The sequence below is a fragment of the Cydia amplana genome, chromosome 1 (genome assembly GCF_948474715.1).
Source record: "Cydia amplana chromosome 1, ilCydAmpl1.1, whole genome shotgun sequence".
Classification (NCBI taxonomy): domain Eukaryota; kingdom Metazoa; phylum Arthropoda; class Insecta; order Lepidoptera; family Tortricidae; genus Cydia; species Cydia amplana.
Window position 1 is genome coordinate 11,277,877 of NC_086069.1, and position 22,502 is coordinate 11,300,378.

A 22,502-nucleotide genomic window follows, 5' to 3' on the forward strand; every position below is an offset into this window, starting at 1 on the left:
TTCAGCTCATCCCAAGAAGTTCAAGGTCATCCCTTCAGCTGGCAAGGTCATGGCCACGATATTTTGGGATTGTGAAGGAGTATTACTGATCGATTATAAAGAAAAAGGTGTAAATATCACAGGACAGTACTACGCTAACATTCTACGTCAATTAAAGGATGCAATCAAAGAAAAGAGGCGAGGAAAGTTAACCAAAGGTGTTATGCTTCTGCATGACAACGCCCCCGTCCATACTGCTCATATTGCCAAGGCAGCTATTGTTGAATGTGGGTTTAAAACTGTTACTCACCCACCGTATAGTCCGGACTTAGCCCCCAGCGACTTCTTTTTGTTCCCCAATCTTAAAAAGGATCTGCGTGGAAATAAATTTTCCGATGATGAAGCATTGAAGGCGGCAGTGGAGGAGCATTTTTACACCAAAGATAAAAAATATTTTTATGCAGGATTAAAAAAAATAATTGATCGATCTTTTAAGTGTATGAACATAGGGGGGGAGTATATTGAAAAATAAAAATATCAAACTTTTCGTACTTGTTTGTTTTCATTCTCATACCGAGAATATTTTGAACACCCCTCGTAAATAAGGATGCACATCATTATTGTTATATACATGAATTGATAGAGCGTCATGTTTCAGGTTTTGACACTTTACCTACTATTGTAAAATGTACGTATTTTTTACTATATCAAATAAATTCATAAAAAATGGATGTAATCGTATCAATATTTGCTTTTAAATATGAAATCAAGGATCTTAAATACAATGTGCCTATCTTATTCCGCTGACAAGTCTACATTAAATTAATCCATAGTCGGATGGGCTCACTGCCGTATTCGAACTTCAAGATATTCACAAGAGACGACACGTACTAGATCCATTCTAGATACGTTATAGTTTAGATTTCAACTAGTTCTCTTTTGCAGCGCAATTCGGGCAACCAATGTCACTTTTACGATAGATCGTGTTAGATATCTATTAGATGTGAATAAGATCTCTAACCTAATATCTTGTGGAAATCGTTCAAGAGTATCTCCAGAATCGCGGAAATGTCAAATTTGACAGGTTAGATCTTATCATAAACATATCGTTATCGTATCTTGGCGATGTCTAAAATATATCTTATAGATGTCTATTACAAAATCCGAATCGGGCCCTCAGACCTAGTGAGCATTGAGCTGCATTATTAAATTTACAACCTGAATATAAAAACCATACAACCAAAAAACGTTTCTACCAGATTAAAATCACTACTCTTTAATATTATAAATGCGGAAGTAAATTTGTTTGTCTGTCTGGCACCTCTTCACTTTTGAAAAACTGAATCGATTTACATAAAATTGGAAGGACATAGGATAGTTTTTATTCATCACCATCATGCATACTCCAAAAAGTACGAGTATTTAATCAAAGATACACCAACGAACTCCAACTGAAACAAATATTGTCGGACAGAAAGTCTGGCTTCTGCTAACGCTCCAGCTCGGATGTATATAAGAGTAGCTTCGCCCAGCGTCGACATCATAACATCCCGAGCTGTCAACCGATACACCACAGTAAACAGCACCCGTGTAATGAGTGGATATCGCGCAAACAGGTCAGTGGGCTCATACTTAGCATTTATTGCATCATGGTGTCTAGGAATCATGGAACACATAATTGGACAAGGTTCAAAGTTGATAATTTTATTCGGGTTACAAGTAATTTACTATAAAACCTATCGGATATAGAAATGCAATTAGCCTAATAGGGCAGTATCTTTTTAGCACTTTTTCGATACTTCGTGTAATGACCACTTAAAAAATATTGAATGAAATACAATGGTGCCAACCTTATTTTAAATGTCATCTCTGACAAATAAGTGAACCATAGACATGTTTTTATTTTATTTCATTCATTCTTTTTCCGCCCGCACCCTAAATTTTTGCTACGTCTCAAAATGAAAAATGTTTATTAAAACAACTTTATTTCAAAGTAAGTGATTGGTCGTAGAAAAAGTATTGTATGCAACGTTGTTTAACTGAGTCAAAAAATACTCGTGGCGTCTTTAATAACAATTTTCGGTTTCGCCTCAAATTATTACTCACGCCACTAGCCTTTTTTGACCTTTTTTAAACAACGGTTGCATAAAGTACTATTATGTAGTATTAAATTTTTTGAGTAGTTAATTTTAATGTAACTGATTAGGTACTCGTATTGTTTTATTGGATTAGTCTGATTATTAACCCCCTTACTCAACGCGCTACCAACTACAATTAGCTAATAATCGTTTGTCCTTATCTGTCATTTTGACTTATGTACAAATACATAAGAAAGGGATAAAACATAATTTAACTAAATCAGGCCTGTAAAGTTTTATAACTTTTATTTAGTTAAATTATTAATAAGATTACTTATTCTTATTAATAATTTAACTAAATAAAAGTACAGCAAATCCGTTAGTTCTGACTTTTTGCAGACTTATTTATGATGTTGGCCTAATGAATAATCCAAGTTTGTGACTTCGAGCGCCGAACGCAACTTTGTCAAAAATCGAAAAAATCGCGATTATTTCGGATTTTTTTGGTTTTGGGCGATTCTAACATTTCTAAACCTAAAAGACTAGTTTTTGATAGTAGGATTTGACGCAAATGAGCCCCGTTACAAAATTCGACAATTTTACTGGATTAAAGCATTGAGGTATATACAAGAGACGACATCTCGAACAAAATGTTTCCGCACCTCAGAGAAGTGCATGCCTGCATGCGAAGCCGAAAATTGTTAATAAAGACGCCTCGAGTTAAACAGTTAAACAACGTTGCATACAATACTTTTTCTACGACCAAACATTTACTTTGAAAACTAAATAATAGTAAATCAACAGTTATTCCATTGCTTACCGGTGAAATATTATTCCATCCCTTTCATTATATTTTCTTGTGCTATTGTTGCACCTTTTTAACACGCACGAAGGCATTTTTTAATTTTTTTTTTTTTTGATTTTCTGTACACGTGTGGCATCTCGTCAGTGGTCGGTGACGTTCTAAAAGCAAAGAAGTGCATGCACGTCTCTGAGGTGCGGAAACATTTTGTTCGAGATGTCGTCTCTTGTATATACCTCAATGGATGAAAGCGGGTAAATGTTTACATTGAGTTCCACAAATTATGTATGGCCTTAATATGTTTGATCTATGAATTATTTACCTACTCGGTATTATAATGAAACATATAAATACGCCTTAACTATACATATATATACCTAAAGAGGTTCATATGAGTATTAGTTATCGTTTCTGATTGATAAGGGATTTGAAGCAACCCTTGTTATATAAATTATTACAGTGGTCTAAATAATATTTGTTGTTTGAACATGAGGCCAATTCAAACTTACATTTTGATGTCAAAATGATTTATGAATGATGTAGTTTTGTTATTATTCGCCCATGCGTCTCGCTCGCCAATACATGATTTATTATATTTACTAGTAGTTCGCCCTGAACTAACTCGCGGTTCGCCAAAAAGATCAATTGAATGCAGTCGTCAAAGGATCGAAAACCGCGTGCGATTTATTGCAAGATCTGTGGAGCCCTTGATTGATAAATTTAAGTCACCATAGAAATTAAAATCATAAATAAAATAAACTGTATCTGTGGTAAGCCTTAATCTTTCTTGTCAAATGTCAAATACGAATATTATGTTTATTTTATTTCGTTTTTATCTTGCTAATTATTTTAAAATCTTAAATTAAAAAAAAAGCGGCCAAGTGCGAGTCGGACTCGCCCATGAAGGGTTCCGTATTTAGGCGATTCATGACGTATAAAAAAAACTACTTACTAGATCTCGTTCAAACCAATTTTCGGTGGAAGTTTACATGGTAATGTACATCATATATTTTTTTTAGTTTTATCATTCTCTTATTTTAGAAGTTACAGGGGGGGGGACACACATTTTACCACTTTGGAAGTGTCTCTCACGCAAACTATTCAGTTTAGAAAAAAATTATATTAGAAACCTCAATATCATTTTTGAAGACCTATCCATAGATACCCCACACGTATGGGTTTGATGAAAAAAATTTTTTTGAGTTTGTTCCAAGTATGGGGAACCCCAAAAATTTATTGTTTTTTTTCTATTTTTGTGTGAAAATCTTAATGCGGTTCACAGAATACATCTACTTACCAAGTTTCAACAGTATAGTTCTTATAGTTTCGGAGAAAAGTGGCTGTGACATACGGACGGACAGACAGACGGACAGACAGACAGACAGACATGACGAATCTATAAGGGTTCCGTTTTTTGCCATTTGGCTACGGAACCCTAAAAACAATATTATAAATGTGTAAACCGAGCACTTTTGATTGATACCAAACTTTCTTGCGATTAAATTGACCAGAATAGCAAGACCCCTCACAAATAGCTTTTTAGCATTTTAAGCTCCTCTAGCTCAATAACCTCTTGATCGAGCCTGCTCAAATAATGACTAAAATATAATGCCCTCAACTTTAGGTTCACCCAATTTAGTTTAAATTAGAACAAATTTACTTAAGTTATTGTGTATCAAACTATCCTCTGATAGTTCAGTTTAAAAACATCGAAATGCCGGGACGTGCCCCTAGCCAGCCGTGTGTTCCAAGTTGTATGTAAGAACTTCACTTCGCTTCGCTCGCTCGTTCGATTATGAACAAGTACCAACTAACGAAATGCACACGAGAAAGATAACAAAATTAACTAGTCTAAATATGTAGCCTTAAATTCTGACGCAATAGTTACTTGTACAACAAGAGAGCAAAGTTTGATATTTTTTCGAGTGCTTTTTGAAGTTTTTGAGTCCCGTGCAAGCGAAAGATTCTATAGTAATTTAGAATCTTGAGCGTAGTAAGGGACTCAAAAGCGCACGAGATGTAAATAACATTAATCTCGTGTAATACACACAACTTTTCACCTCAGCAGTGAGAACATATTAGACAATCTGAAAAATGTAATCCTTCTTCATCACTTACCTATTCACTTATGTTTTCTTAAGATATAATCACAAAAACAAAACGTAAAAATTTTAGTAAAATAGGCATAATATATGGAAAAATGCGATTTTGCTCACTGTTTTTAAGTACCAAAGTGCCCTTTGTTCGAGCTACTGAGGTGAAAAATATATTACTTCAATTACTTTTTAAATTAAGCGCAACCAAAAGAGAGTTGAAGGAACTGTCAGAGGGACGGACGCGAAAGGTATAAGTAGTAATAACCTACACAGTTTAAATTATCATTTTGAAATCAAAATGTACATTAGAATCGGCCTCCAGGTTGGTAGTTATAAAGTAACCTGTAAACATCAGTAGGTAAAGAAGTAGTCATTACTTTTTCGTGATGTCGTCTACAGTTTTATTTAACATCACACTTGAGGAGTGTCTTTTCAAAAGGGCTTATTTTTATATGAGAACCATACAAAAATAAGCCGAACAGTCAACAACCCTATTGGACTTATGTGCTTATTGTGTCTTTTTTCTTTTTCCTTGTTTGTTTTTTTTTGTTACTGTATGTTTTGCGACAATAAATGACTTTTTATTTTTTTTTACTTATATATGTACTTAAAAAACGTTAGGACCCTCATTATTTTTTATATAATGTATCTTAAATACACGTTTCAAATATCCGAAGAACAAGTCAATCGATAACGTATTGTCAAATAAAACCGCTTACCGATACTTATTTATCAAACAGTAAAAATGTAGGGCATAAAAATTAAATCTAATAATAATATATACAAACGAGCATTAAGAATATTTGATTTTCAGCCAGGGCACAGATAAATAATAGTACTAAGTACAGAAGACTCACTCTCTAACAAAACGCGTCTGTTACGATCAGCACAGATATGGCCGCTAGGTGGCGACAGTGCCACGCGCGGCTTATGGCTTTCCCCAAAATTGGGGCCGAACGGATGTACTTTTAGCTACCTGTAGCAAAGCGACGAAATCGCGGAGTGAGACACGCCTGGCCAGGGGGGCGATATTACTAGGTAATTCTAGCCAGGCCCTTTCTATGGGATCGTGATCGCGAACAACGACAGCATGCCAACAAGGCTCCTGATATTGCAACTTGCGTGCCTAAGTAATTTGAAAACAAACGACCGACACATTTCACACATTTCAAGAATGTAACAACATTTTCTACCTTATTGTACATATACGTTATTTATACATTTCCGTTGATTTGCGCTCAATCAGATTGTAGTGAAGTTATAAGTTCGTTTTCTATATAATCCTGAATATAGTTATATAATTCATAATTCCCAAGAAATTCATTGGTACCTACAAGGCGACCTCACTAGTAGTGCTCACCGACACTCAAAACTCAAATGTCTCAAATGAAGAAACGAGTAATGGTCCACACTGTCAACTGCCGAACTACAAACCTTATTGCAACGACAAAAGGTCCACCAAGAAATGCGTTGAGTTTGTACCACTCACCGCCTCTCTGTGACATGAACCCCTCAAAAATCCTTTCAAAATGAAACAATGAATTAGAAATACCCAAAGAGGGAGTGAGACAGACACGCGACGTACTTTAATATCGCTTTACGTCACCACCGAAAATACTTTAACAATTAAACACGAAAGACAACAAGCGTAAGCGCTGCAAGCTTTCATACATCTTACGCCTTTTTGATCCTAACTTACTTGTCAAAATGGCGCGAGAAATCAGTCACTAAAAGGAAGTTCGATGTGTTGCTTCTCTGTCGCACTTGTAAATTCGTAGGTAAGTGTGACAGGGACGCCACATGACGAACTTGGTTCGCGGTACGCGGTCTCAGACAGGCATTTACGAAGCTTGCTTAGAAACAGTAATCCTTTACCTCACCTCATTTGAAGTAAGACATTGTAACACCTCATTTTAAAAAATGAGGTACTCATACAAACTCATTTTAAATTGATGTTCTACCCATCACTACTCACTACCTGGAAGCCGCACGGCTTACCGCCAGGGAACTAACTCTTAGGGCTCATTTAGACGATGCGAGAACTCGCATGCGAGTTTCATTACATTGCGGGTTTTGATCGGTCCTTTGAATTGGACGTAAGCAACAGTCCGCCATGTAACTAAAATCGCATGCGAGTTCGCGCGCCATCTAATTCAGCCCTTACACAGGGTGATTTCGTTATTTGTAGACATAGGATGACTGCAATAATTATTGGCCACTCCTAACCATAAGACTTCTTTTCGCTTGTTTCTTTCTACAGCAGTCACTCTAGTCTGAGGGGTGAATAATTGACCGAGCGAAAGCGAAGTTCTCTATTTTTAATTGGGAAAAAATGCTATCGTATGTCTGGATGTTCTTCTCTACAGATCGCATTTTTCAGCTTATTCTCGTGAAATTCAATAATTATATAATATGTATCATTTTTATAGATTTTTTTGTCAATTCAGCTTTTGTAAATTTTCGAAAATGCTGGAGCCATGAGGCTTCGCGAAGTCTATAGCTCGCAGAGCCACATGTATGTCATACCTATTACTAAACAACTACCGCCATAGGTATCACCCCGAAATTACAAAAAAACAAGCTCTTCATACTCAACATCTCTACCTGTTAGATTTTAGAGTATTTGAATTTAAATATTATTTACTTATTCATATTATTCACATTACGAGGTTATTCTGACGAAATGATATACTGTGCTATACATAATTTTATAATGTATTTATATTATGTCAAAGGCTGATAAATCGTTGTACCTACATATATAAAGATGTTGGACTTAGAACCAACGTGATATAATATTTATTGACAATTACAATATCATGATATTCCTAATAGTATCAACATAATATCATGTTTCCTAAGACGCAATTGAGGACCGTATGTAAACGAAAAATTCATTCATATAGGTAATTGTACGAATTACCTTCTTGTAGCGAAATAAGAATTGTGTTATAAAAGGTAACAACAATTATTTGGCTTTTCTTTCACGCTTTCATTCTGACATTGTGCGTTTTTTATTTGCTTGTAACCGCTAGTACTGCAGGTAAGTATTAATTAGAGTTCTTTGTAACACGGACATATTAAGTGATTATGTAAGAAAAAAATACGAACGTTCCAATTAAAAGGATCACTATTTCTAAAACTAAATAAGTACTAACATCACGGCACATAAGTGCATGATGGGGCGATTCTGCTTTAACCAACTTCGTTTTATCGTCGCTGTCTGGAATACCCTCTACTCTATACCTATACTGGACAGTTCGCACATGCTGTGCATAGAGCAGTGTCTACAACAATACCAAACCCACTATCAAAGCATTCCAAATATACGCCTTTGTCACCAACTTCCACGCCATCAGATATGAGCATCGCAGAGAATTCCAGACTACCAAAAGGCTTTTATTTGAACTTATTTATGGATTCACAAAGAATGCCTACAAAAGGCGAAATTCAAAACGGAATCCATTTTTAAATGACGTAAGTATTTTTGAATTTAGGAAAGCTTGGAAAATCTGGCCTTCTGATAGGCGTCCATACCAAACCGTCTTTTCTGGGGAATTGTATTACCTATACAATACAATAACTTACAAATAACATTTTATACGGTAAACATGATTTAAATAAGAAGTGGAGTATATTTTATTGGAACGAAGTCCTTATCGGACGGTTGGCGGATGGGGCCTAGACGAAAAAAGTGTAAGATATTGCCGTCACAGAGCATACTGTTCAGAAATATGTAATGAGACTAATGAAAATGAGGATGAGGATGACGGACACGGACACGAAGAACATAACATAACATTGAGCATGAGCAGGAATATACGTCACCAGCCTTGCTTAACTTCGTTCCAACCGAGTATTCCACGACACTCGCCATTTTTTTTGGCCGACTGCCGTCCTGACTTCATATGATGTACAGATGTACGAGTATAATATGTATGCATAATTGTTTTCCAACGTATTTTCTCGGAAACATTCGATTTGTCATGCTAACTCAGTCAATGTCAGTACTTTTTGTACCGAGCCTGTCTGAAATAGCAAGACACGTTTGAAAGCTTCCGTGAAAATACGACGGAAAATAATTATGCACTACATCTGTAGATATCTATGCGACTTATTTAAACTACCACTTATATAATTATCGTGAAAGAGTAACGAAACGTTGTGATGCTGGAGGTATGAGAGTCGACACAATGATTGGTGTGACGTTGCGAGTTTGCGACCACGTTTTCCAAAAAAATATAATATATATATTATTGTACTTTATTTTAGGAGTAGTTTCGTCATTTTACTACGACTATCTATACACACCAATCATGAAATTTCATAGTACCTCTCGACAAAAATATATTTATACTAGTGAAGACACTGGTGTAGTAATTTTTCAAATATATAAAGTCACTCAATACATTTTGAGGGTAAGTAAGTAGCGGAGATGTCCTTTTGGATATTTTACCAATTGACACCACGCGATTCCTTTCCTCAGGGAATCTTGGGAACTCTTAAGATAATAGGTACGTTTTATTAAATTTGCATACACATTTTATCTTTTTCCCCCGAGTACAAAAAAACATAAAAACCGCCGTTAGAATAATAGTGCCCATAAATTTAAAGTAGGCGGCTAGATACACCATTTCAATGAAAAGAACAATTTTATATGACTTATTTTAAAAGTCATAAACGAAAAGCAACTGCAGTCGGCGGCATAGGGTTGTATGAATGAAACTGATTTTTGCGGTAGGTACCAACATAAATTTTTAATTTTTCGATCAACGTTCCGCATCGTGAGTCGTGACACACCTTGATTTTTTTAAATACCTATCTTTGTTTTGGTAAGTTTTCAACCTTCAAGGTAGCATTAAACCTATTGTACATTTTACATGATGAATATTATCCAGAATATTTCTGCTCAATTTTAAAATTAGGCACTTATTAAATATAACATAAAAATACAACTTTATCAAACCTCCCGGTCAGCCGATCCAGGTTGTTTAATGTTTATCCCTTTACCAAACTGTAATTTGAGCAGATCAAAGGTTAAACTTATGCGATTGCCGCCGAAATGCGAAAGCTCCACATATTATCCGTACATTTAAGATACGAACCGCGATAACTTATAAAATACAGATCCGTAAATTTGATAACTATCTAACTTTTAAAGCTTCTTTGACCATTATTTCCATAGACTTTCCGGAAAGAGAATGTAGATAATAATTTATACCATATTTTGTGTAGCAATCTAAAAGGTATCGGCATATAATAACGTATTTACCTGCTTATTTTTCGGATAAGTAATTTGCAAAATGAGCAATAACTCCGCAAAAGGATCTTCGATTGTTGTTTTGACCAATCAGCTGGACAGAAGTTTCCTTTCATGGTTGGGAGTGGATGAGTGCTAAATAAAATATAACTTAGTAGGTATTTGCTTTCCTCTTAGAGCTCTATACCCGAACATTTGCAATGGGTTTCATTGTCATGGGTTCCATCTGTCTTTTTATAATTGTTAGCGGGCTGTTGATAAATAAATAGTTGAAATATTAACAAAAATTATATTTATATTGCCACTGCAAAAAATCAAAGGGTTTAAATATATAGGGTTTGTTGTTTCTTTAGTCTAGAATATTAAAACTTGTAAATTTTGCTTAAATAAGTTAAGAAGAATGAAACTCAAATATCCGGCGGCGTAGCAAGTTACCTATTGGGCTTTCAACGATAGCATACGAGAACGCAAGCTAGGCATGCTAAGTACATAATTTTTCTGCTAACCGGTCTTCTTGAACAACATAACTGTGTCCTAGTTAAAGTTTAGGATAGCAAGCCGTCAGTAGGTACTTATATAAATCACAGTTAAAATATTTTTGTTTCTCATACTGTGACAGTGGTCCATTGTTTATCTATTATCTATGAAGCGGGTTGAAATTGATACCTACGATTCGTCCCAAGGGAATTTTATTTTCAAAGTATTTTTTTAAGCGCCAGAATATCGCCGTCCAAAAAAGAGGTTTAGTTCTTTATACTATATAAACATTTCCAATTCTTTGGAACTAAATACATACCTACATGTAATGTAATTCAAACCAAAATGTACCTACAGACAGGCCATAATATCAACATAACAACCTGTAGGAAAGTAAATAATGTCGTTTTGCAAAAACAGCTAAATTCTGTAGATACCAGCATTCACTGTTACGCCGATTATAATAATAGTAGGTACCTATCTATATCATTATGTGCATAGTCGTCGTATACCTCTTCTAGATGTCCCCTAACTTAGGTTTTCCAAATTTAACTTGATTGGATGCGATCTAACTTAGATCATCTAAGCCCGTACCACGCTATCGAGAACGTAATTTACTTTCTATACATCTCGTTCGCAAAATATGCGAGTACGAGCGAGATGTATAGAAAGTAAATTACGTTCTCGATGGCGTTTATGTCAGTGCCAAACTGATGGTAGCCGTACTAGTGATCTCAAAGTTGCGAACTTTGCATGGGAATATTAACAAGATTTTTTGTAGAAACGAGGTCGTTCAGCAGACTGTAAATATTAGTTTTAGTTAGGTACTAAATAAAATACTTGCTAAGTTTTCTCATAAATCACAAAAACGCATTAAAATGCCCTTACTTTTTGCTTATTTCCAAGTTATTAACTTTGAAAGGGAGAATAGAGTAGAACAGGCAGCGCTATAATATTGTAAAAATATTGGTTCAAGTTGGCTTCGTTTAAAATATCCATTCCTAGTAAGGTCACAAAATGCGAAGTTGTACTTAAGACTACGTCGATCGTCCAGTGGAAACAAGTTAGATAAAGCGAAAAATAAGCAAACAAAACTAAGTATGTGACAAAGACCTAAAGTTGGGGAATCAGGATAACAATAACAGGTAATATACTGATTTATAAATAAATTAATTGGTTTATTAGAAAACACAATTCCCCAATGAGGTCGCCACTGGACGGTCGAAGCAGTCTTAATGTTTTATTTCCTGGTTATAAAGGCGTGCAGATGCTTATGCAAAAATATTTGGTTAGTACCTATGTGTTATTCTTCCTATTAAAAATAATATTATTTAATTAATTCTAGCCGCCAGTTATAAGACTTTAAGCAGTTTATATACATTAGCTACAAGATATCTAGCCTGGTTTACTAATGAATGGGCCAAAAACGTTTCCCAAAGTATCACATCCCAAACTATGTTTCCCAAATTATCATTTCCCAAAAAAATGTTTGGCAAAACAACTTATCGCAATTTTTCAGTTAGCAATAGTCTTTTTTGGCAAGTTATTGTTTAGGAAATAATTACTTGGTCAAGTTTCATTTTACCAAGTATTATTTAGTCAAATGTATCATTAAGCATAATTTACATGTCCCAAAATATTACATGGCATACAATTTACATACCAATAGAGGGCCTGCAGTCAGTGAACGCATATAAACCATGGAAGTATTCTGTCCGCTCAATTATGACCCAACGTAAAGTATTCGATTGTAGGCGGTGCTTACAGAGTGTTCGATTGGCAACTTCAGTGCGGCCGAGATGACAGTCAGTGACGGATGGCTAAATTGGTTTATAAAAACTACGTTTTTTTGTAATTAAAAATGTCTTCATGTGTCGTGAAGTGGTGCAGAAGTTGTTTTAGTTCATATCAAGGACAGTGGAATCACTTTTCACTTGTAGTAAACAGATAACTTTAGTAAAATTTGGAATAAACATGACGACATTTTTTCAATACTACCGTGCTAAGCTAAAACGTAACAACTGCATACGACTTTCATAACAACATACGACTTTTTAAATTGCGAGGATAATAGGGATGGTTTTATGCCAAATGAAGTAGACTATTTTATTAACTTATGATTGGTTTAGGTATTTTCTATATACAGTAGAATCCGCTTATAATGACATTGAAGGGAAGTAACAAACATGACATACTAAGCGGATGTCATATAAAGCATAGTTGATAAACTTTTTATTTTATTTTTTCCAAATTAATCTCAAACAATTTTGTGAGAGATGAGTTTTATTAACCTTATACCAATTATCAACTTTCACTAGTTGTCAGTATAACCGGACATAATTCCATAAAAATAGTATTTATAGGTCGAAGTTATCTTATCCGACTTTGTCACAAAGAATTTCATATGAAAACCAAACTTCGCACAGTAATTGCGTCATAGTAAGCGGTTGGTCAGTATAAGCGGAGTCATAATAAACGGATTCCACTGTAATTATAAATGTAGTAATAAATTCCTTCTTACAGATTTGTATTTTCCTTTTTTATTTCATGAGATGGAGCTATAAAAAAACTACCTAGTTATTTCAAATTAATAATCAAATTTGGTATTGTCATTTTACATTACTTTCCATTCAAATTCCCACAATATGCTATTCGCAGAGAACTATGGAAAAAAGCTGTCCAATTAGAGAGACATGAAATTGAGTGGATGCCTGGCAAGATATATAATGTTCTATTCATGAGATAACCCGTGAGATAATCATATCCGGTCTCCTATATGTAGATACATTTTTTTCTATCACGCTTTCACTGAATTAATTTAACAAATACACACATTATCTCAAAATGTTGATCATTTTAATCCACCCTCTACTGTCACATATATGTAGGTTCTCTCTCAAGCCATTTCCGTCAGTAGAAAAGAGCGGCGAATTTAGAAAATGTAAGCGCGCGAACGGTTATGGTCCCATACAAAATTGTAATTATGCGCCTTTTTCTACTGACAAACTTGCTTGACCGGCTATATACATATAAAATATTTCCATTGGAACTGAAAGTGGGGATTTATTGTGACTCCGCCTGTTCAAATGTTTTTGACCCGATTCGTGTACCGTGTATTCGTGTATTTTTTGCAAGCTGTATAGCCTGTCCGATTTCTAAGATCAAGTTCGCCATACATTTACTATGGCGTACTTGATCTTAGAAAAACGGACAGACTATACCAGTACGGCTACCATCAGTTTGGCACTGACAAACGCCGTCGAGAACGTAATTTACTTTCTATACATCTCGCTCGTACTCGCATATTAGTGCAAACGAGATGTATAGAAAGTAAATTACGTTCTCGATAGCGTAAATGTCAGTTTTGACACTGTCAGTGACTCATGGTACGGGCTCTGAACGTGACTTCGCACTGCCATACAGATTGATAATAAAATATACAAAATACTTATTATAGTGGAATACATTTATACCTACAACAATGAATATTTAATTATGTTGAGTTAGTCTGTCATTTAATTTCATAACAACATTTTAACTAGTTATCTTTTAATCTGCATTAAATTATTATACGTGAATTATTTGACTGGTTCTTCAATGTATGGCATAAACCTATCCCTGTCCAAGTCATATTCTAATCAAATATGAACCGCGAATTCTCAGCGGCCAGTACGTACAGCAAGAAGGTTATTAGCGGATTAATGTCGCTGATTGGTAGTTATTGACATTATATGCATTTCATCTACACTTAGCTGTGTACGTTAGTGTAATAGAGACAGGCTCTGTAAACGTATCGTCTTATTTAAATGTAGGCGTAATTGTGTATGTGTGCTAATTTGGCCCGAGAATTTGAACGGTAATGTTCCCAAAGGCGGTTTCCAGTTATATGCTTTCACTGCCTGCAGTATTTTTATTTTTGCTTTAATTTGAAATACTTTATCATTTTGGTTATGTTTTACGCAAACGGATGTAATTTGTTGAACCATGAACATATCTGCAATAATATTTTAGAATTATATAAGGACCTAAAATAAAAATTAAGGAATTAAGATTCGGTAATCAATGGGATTGGCCGGTCAAAGTATTTAGCAGATGGCGCCAGCATAGATTGCTCTGTCAATCCCTAGAATTGTGTCAAATTCTTATTTTTTATATAGAATTGTATGCCCCTTTAAGCCAAATCTCATAGAACTCAACTAGAGAAGGGGCAAGCTATGATGGTGCCATCTATGCAAACCATTGACAGTTATCCAGACGGGATGATCAAATCGATCGATTTGATCAGAAATGAAATTGACTTGATTTTGACATTTTGATGATTAAAAATTTAATAAACATAGTAATTTTTTTGGTACTGCATTGTACCTACTATAACTTAATTTATGAAGATTACCCCCAATCTGCATTACACAGAACTGTGATTTTTTGTATTATTTCCAGTCAGAATCACGAGCTCTTTCGACCCTAATACGAGTAAAAAGTGGCCCCAAAATTTCATACAAATGCACCAAAAACTTGTGGACATTTTTTCTCAGTAAGAATGGAGAAAGCAACTGATCCTGAGTAGAAATATTATATAAATTCAAAATTCTAACAGAACGAATTTAGGTTCAAATTTAAATAGAGATGCCTATTTGCCAAATTTGCGAAGTGACAATTTGAGCAAACATCTTTTTGGAATATAATATTAGCCAATAAGAAACGTTTGCTAAATAAGTTTTTGTCCTAATAACATTTGACAAAGTAAAATCATGCCAAATGATAATTTGACCAAATAAGTTATATGCGAAGTGTAACTTTGCTAAAGGTTCCTTTGGGAAATGAAACTATTGCTATAAGTTTGTTGGGAAGTGAAATTTGGCGAAATGTATTTGGGCCAAACGGGAGTACACCATCTAGCCTACCTATATATTATTCTTTAAATACTTAAGTATAAATATGTCAGCAGACTTAAGGTCAATGAGGGTATTTCCGTCATAGAGCGAAGTGTAACTTTGCTAAAGGTTCCTTTGGGAAATGAAACTATGGCTATAAGTTTGTTGGGAAGTGAAATTTGGCGAAATGTATTTGGGCCAAACGGGAGTACACCATCTAGCCTACCTATACATTATTCTTTAAATACTTAAGTATAAATATGTCAGCAGACTTAAGGTCAATGAGGGTATTTCCGTCATAGAGGCTATTTCGTCCATTAGCGTTTTTCTCGAACAACGAACATAATTGTTAAATTCAACGACAAAGCAGCGATTACTTTTAGTTTCAGCAATCAAAAGCAAATGGTTTTTTAGGGTTTCGTACAAAACGTTGTTCAGGGAACACTTATGGGATCACTTCGGTCTTGCATATCGGTTAAGTAAATGTGTTTTTCTCAAAGACCATTTGACGTAGATATTTTTTCCTACGATTGAAAATCAAAGAAATATACGCTTGTGGACGGAATAGTCCCTATGACGGAATCAGCCACATTGACCTTACATAATAATAAATCAGTAAAAAAAATGTCTAACGGCTTAGTACTTGAACAACTTGTAACTGCATATAGGTCGAGCTACTTGCTTGGCCTAGCACATAATTACTAAGAACCGTATTAAAGAAGGTACGCAAAAAAAACGGTCACCGTTAAATTGCCCGCACACGCGGCCACTCCTAAGGTATAATTGGGTTCCGACGGTCGAGGTGAAAAGCATAGTTTCTTTTTCATTTTTCATACATATCAAATAATATTATCTTGATAGGCATATGCGACTATGCGTAACTAGACCACTACTAATCTTTGTCATTTAGGCAAATGATAGGGAACTTTATTTATTTAATTGCACGTGTTACTTGTGGCCAGTGCACGGAATTTTTCGTGTCCACTTCAACTTTGTGAGGCCATGGGTTGGAACTGAAATATAATGTCATCATCTTCCTCGCGTTGTCCCGGCATTTTGCCACGGCTCATGGCAGCCTGGGGTCCGTTTGGCAACTAATCCCAGTAATTGGCGTGGGCACTAGTTTTTACGAAAGCGACTGCCATCTGACCTTCCAACCCAGAGGGTAAACTAGGCCCGTATTGGGATTAGTCCGGTTTCCTCACGATGTTTTCCTTCACCGAAAAGCGACTGGTAAATATCAAATAATATTTCGTACTAAGTTCCGAAAAACTCATTGGTACGAGCCGGGGTTCGAAGTTTCGAACCCGCGACCTCCGGATTGCAAGTCGCACGCTCTTACCGCTAGGCCACCAGCGCTTCTTGGAACTGAAATAATGTGTTTTTAGGAAATTAGGTCCGTATGAGGTTCTTATCTTGCTTTGTGGTAAAAAAAAAACATCGTGAAGAAACCGAGCAAATACCTATAAATAATAAGGTCTCGTTTCCCTTCTGGATCGGAAGAAATTACTTTCGGTAAAAACTAATCACCTGGGCTAATTCTGGAAACTCAGTAGCGAAACGGATGTCACTTTCACGAGTTTCACGACAGTTCCTGTACACAAACAAGGAAAACGAAATTCATTGTAATGAGGTCTTAGTAATGTTTGATCGGACGATGTGGATTACTCGCAGTATTCTTGCAGCACTTTAATATTCCGATAGTCCCTATTGTCAGCGAGTTCGGCAAACAAGCAATATTGACGTCTTTCGAGATCGACCTGCTTATTGTGATCGGGAAATGTTTTGAAAATGGCACATGACGGCATTCCGCGGCTTCGATGACTGCTACTCAAATTATAGGAATTAATCGCCTTATTTCAAACATATTTATTGCTCATAATATTACCTACAATGAACCTACAGACCTTGTACGGGCACAGCAATTTATTTTTAGACATACTTATACTTAAAAGTTAAAATTAATCTAATACCTTTAAACGAGCAATTCTTGTTTATTTATATATATATATATATATATATATATATATATTTATATATATATTTCGGCGATCTCGGAAACGGATCTAACGATTTCGATGAAATTTGCTATATGGGGGTTTTCGGGGGCGAAAAATCGATCTAGCTAGGTCCAGTGTTGGGCATTCAAGAATAAAATCATTATTTGAATAAGAAATCGTAGGAATAAAATCATCTCGATTTTATTCCCGTCAAAAATATTCAAATAATTTTGATCGGGAATAATTCGTATGAGAAAAAATTGAATGAGAATAACTTATTCTTAATCAAATAAAATTAATCAAATCATGATTTTTATTCGAAATAATATTCCACGAATAAAAATGAAGTCTGGGTACCGTACAGGTACTAATTACGTATAGTTAGGTAGATGTAATATAGTACTTAGTCTCTTGTCTAATTTATACCTATTTTATGGAATAAAATCTTACAAATTGACTGTCGCATAATTTCAGTAACCGTATTATTTCTAATTTAATAACCAAATCATTAGGTTCAATTTAACTGTTCTGGGGGCCTAGCCAACATGCCAATCGCTTGCGCTCCAGCAACGAAGCGCTTTCTGTCTCTATCACTCTTACATATTAGTGCGATAGAGTGACAGAGATAGCGTTTCGTTGTCGTAGCCCAAACGATTGGCATGTTGGCTACGCACCCAAGGTGCCTAGCCAAGATGCCAATTTTTGTTTTTTAATTTAATAACCAAATCATTAGGTAAACTTTGCTGTTCTAGGGGTCTAGCCAAAATGCCAATCGCTTGCGCTCCGACAACGAAGCGCTTTCTGTCTCTATCACTCGTATGTATTAGTGCGATAGAGAGACAGAGATAGCGTTTCGTTTCGTAGCGCAAACGATTGGCATGTTGGTTACGCACCAGGTGCCTAGCCAAGTAGCCAATTTTTGTTTTTAATTTAGTTACCAAATCTTTGGCTACAATTTAGCTGTTCAGGGGCTTAGCCAATATGCCAATCGTTTGCGCTCCGACGACGAAGCGCTTTCTGTCTCTATAACGCTACGTCTTACGTATAGTGATGGGTAGGACATCAATTTAAAATGAGTTTGTATGAGTACCTCATTTTCTAAAATGAGGTGTTACAATGTCTTACTTCAAATGAGGTGAGGTACTAGCATATTTTCAGCGTCGACTATTCCATTAATTCCAACGGCGACAAAAATATTTAATGTAATATACATATTTATGTATTCATCACTTCCTTTATAAATAAATAAATAGTAACATTTAATTGGAGTGCAATTCTGGCGGTTAAGAATAGAACTTTTAGGAGAAAGATAATTTTAGAATCAAGTAAAATGAATAGAGGAGTGAAGTAAGACATTATTGCGGTACGAAGTACTGCGACAAATTAACAAAATGAGTGGTACAAATGAGGTGCCTCACGAGTGAGCGACTCAACACTACTTACGTAGGCGAACAACGCGCGAACGCGGCGCGGCCGCCGCGCCGCTTCGCGTCTAAATCGCTCACGTACGAATAGGACATACCTATACGTATCAACGGTTTGTTTCATCCTCGCCGCGCCGCGCCGCGCCGCGTTCGCGCGTTGTTCGCCTACGTAAGCCGTAGCGTAACTCTTACATATTAGTACGATAGAGAGACAGATACCGTTTCGATGTAGTAGCGCAAACGATTGGTATGTTGGCTAGGCTCCCAGAACAGCTACATTGTACCTAATGATTTGGTTATTAAATTAAAAACAAAAATTGTCATCTTGGCTAGGCACCTATGGTCATGCCAATCGTTTGCGCTACGACAACGCTATCTCTGTCTCTCTATCGCACTAATATGTAAGAGTGATAGAGAGAGACTATACGCAACTCTACGGAGCGTTAACGTTTGGCATGTTGGCTAAGCACCCTGATCGGATGATAGAACTAGATAGACAGTGTATAGCGGAATTCTTTAATGGGTACTGTACCTAAACTAAAATAACAAATATCAAATCAATCCGACTTTTAAATAGAAGGGTGAAAATCAACTTACAAAGTATAACCGACTGACCTACAGAAATTAACTTAATTCTAAATAACATTTTAATGAATAAAACCTTATTTAGATTAGTCCCACTTCTAGAATAATTATTCCGTTTTTTATTCCGCATTTAAAATAAAAGTCACATGATTTATTCACCTTAATTTTATTCTAAAATAACTAGTGCAAGAATTATTTTAATTCAAATCGATTTGAATAAGAATAAAATTTCTGTTTTTATTCTTATTCTTATTCAAGTTAATTTTTGCCCAACTCTGGCTAGGTCTTATTTCTGGGAAAACGCGCATTTTCGAGTTTTTATATGTTTTCCGAGCGAGGCTCGGTCACCCAGATATTCTTATTACTAAATAAGATACAAGTACTTACCTAAGTACTTTGCACGGACATGTTAACCTAGTAACAAATTTTTATAAAAATTATAATATCACTATCACTACATAGTATAAAACAAAGTCGCTTCCCTGCCTGTCTGTCTGTAGGTATGTATGCTTAGATCTTTAAAACTACGCAACGGATTTTGATGCGGTTTTTTTAATAGATAGTGATTCAAGAGGAAGGTTTATGTATAATTTGTTAACCCGTGCGAAGTCGGGGCGGGTCGCTAGTGTTAAATATATCTCAGATATATCCACATATCAGATCTGATTTTAATGACTATCTGTTTGGAGTAGTTTGTGTGGGCAGTCGACAAAAAGCAGACTGGATTAAGAGCCAACAGGAGTGGTCATTTCTCCATACAAACGTACTCGACTGTTTCCTCCGTGGGTTTTGAAGCTAGAGCAATGATTTTTTTAACACAGATTAATATTGTCAATATCTGTGTCGGACCGTTTTGCTTTTTTTGATATTTTTGTTTTTTAAGGCGCTAGAGCCCTTCAAAAATGGCCAAAATGGCCTAATTGACTATGCCGCAATGAGAGGCGTGGTATTCAAAACTGATATCAATTAGCCAAAAAAGCAAAACGGTCCGACACAGGTAATTTCATAATCATTTAGATTTCCAAATTTGGTTACGATTGGTTAAGTTTTGGAGGAGGAAACAGTCGAGTACGAAACCTCGATATTTGAGATTTTTACGCAGGATTTTTTACCTTGTCCTTATCGCACTAGTTTTAGGAGCCGCTTTCGTTAGCGAGACGGGTATATTTACCTAAAATATTTAAATCTCAGCTCCTGTTGGCTCTTAAATATAAGCTACCCAAATTACTAACTCCACGCAGACGAAGAAGTCGCGGGCAAGAGCTAGTACCTAATAAAATATATACTACTCACTTACAATTCTATGATTTCTCAAAAAGGACTGTAAACAGTACCTACAGGTTTCTAAAGGGGTGGCAACGTGCATAATTATGATACCAATGGAGTTGCAGGCTAGGGTACCTACAGGCTAGGTAGGTAAGGTACAGGACAGGCTATAGGCGGGCCGGGCCGTATCTTTGTTTTTTTTAAATATAAATACTTACAACGTCGGTGGCAAACAAGAATACGTCCCGCCTGATGGTAAGCACTGTACGCAGTCACCGTAGCCTATGAACACCTGCAACTCCAGAGCTAGATACCTATATAGTTTGTTATTGTTATTTCTAATGGAGATAATTAAAGTGTGGACGTTAATAGTTATCATGTAAACCTTAGCAGAGTACCTAACCTACTTGCAATTTGTAGATCAAAGCTATCTCCTTTTTGCAGAAGCATGTTGCACTACTGGCTTCTGCTGTCCTGGTTTGGCACAGCAAGCCTGCAATACATCCAGATCGAGCCCACATCAGACCCGCTCATAGCCCCCGACCTCTCGACCTTCAACGCCCACGTCCCGTACGTCAACTATTACAACCCCCCGCTCCGAGGCGAATTCAACGTGCAGAGCGACCCCATCGACAATGGATACGGACCCACGGACGTGTATAACCGATTTTACCCAAGCTGGGTCTATCCCCCCGCCGATCGCAAACGACGAACCATAAATGAAGACTCAAAAAATTGGTTACCCAATTTACTAGACAGTGAAAAACATACTGAAACTGAAGAGAGAGCCGTTACACCCCAAATAAACCAAGAGTCCAACTCTGATAATGAAACTAATACGGAGATTTTGAGCCTTCGGAAAAGGAGCTTTAGCCCGTGGGGCGGCAAGCGGGCGGCAGGCGTCAACGTCGATCAGATGTGGACCTGGAAGCGCGCCACTCGCAGCAGGGAGCCCAGCATGCCCAAACGGGTGCGTTTTAGCCCGTGGGGAGGAAAACGGAGCGGACAAGTGTTATACCACCCTGGCAGTAAAGTTAAGAGGGTAATTTACTCAACTTCCATACCGGCGCTCACTCGGATCTTATCCAACTATTCGCCCTCTGACCGACCATCAGATATGACTGATTACCGATTCAGACCATCATTCGACAAGCGGCATCCGATCAAAATTCAAGGTATGGGCGCTCAATCAGATCACGTCCGAGAAGCGTTACCCTTTAAGAACTACCTGTCAGCTTTGCCACCCTTGTTTAAGCCGGGCCATCCATACGTGGACTTGAGTTTGAAAAACGACGGCAAAAGAAAGGTCATATTTAGCCAATGGGGAGGGAAACGAACGGCACCCATAATTGGACCCATTTGGACACCAGATCTAGGCAATGTGAAGGAGGCTACTTTAGATGCCGTTATACTTATCAGGAATAATAATATTGACGAAGCGAAGGATGAATCGACGAAAGCAATGTAAAAATGGAACAACTGTCATGTAACTTCCGGACTATTAAAAATTTACTCCTTTCTTAGAGGCATCGAGATCTTTCAAATGCTATACCTATAAGCATATAGTGCCATAGTTAAGTTAAAAATAAGCAGATTGAAGTTCGGGAGTTACGAAATTTGTCGTCGACAAAAAGGCTGGGTTTGTCGATTGACAGCGAACT

General features: G+C 36.3%; 1 protein-coding gene across 1 annotated transcript; it reads left to right on the forward strand.

The window, feature by feature from the left end:
• Positions 1–1,536: 1,536 nt before the first annotated feature.
• On the forward strand, positions 1,537–22,390 carry LOC134648451 (uncharacterized). Its single transcript, XM_063502974.1, has 2 exons — positions 1,537–1,595; positions 21,286–22,390. Exons 1-2 carry the CDS (start codon positions 1,573–1,575, stop codon positions 22,307–22,309), a joined length of 1,047 nt encoding a protein of 348 aa, XP_063359044.1. The 5' UTR covers positions 1,537–1,572; the 3' UTR covers positions 22,310–22,390.
• Positions 22,391–22,502: the final 112 nt, after the last annotated feature.

Coding starts and splice junctions, on each gene's coding strand:
- LOC134648451 (XM_063502974.1), top strand. CDS start 1,573: ATGAGTGGATATCGCGCAAACAG. Junction 1,596..21,285: donor AGTGGATATCGCGCAAACAG/GTCAGTGGGCTC, acceptor TCCTTTTTGCAG/AAGCATGTTGCACTACTGGC.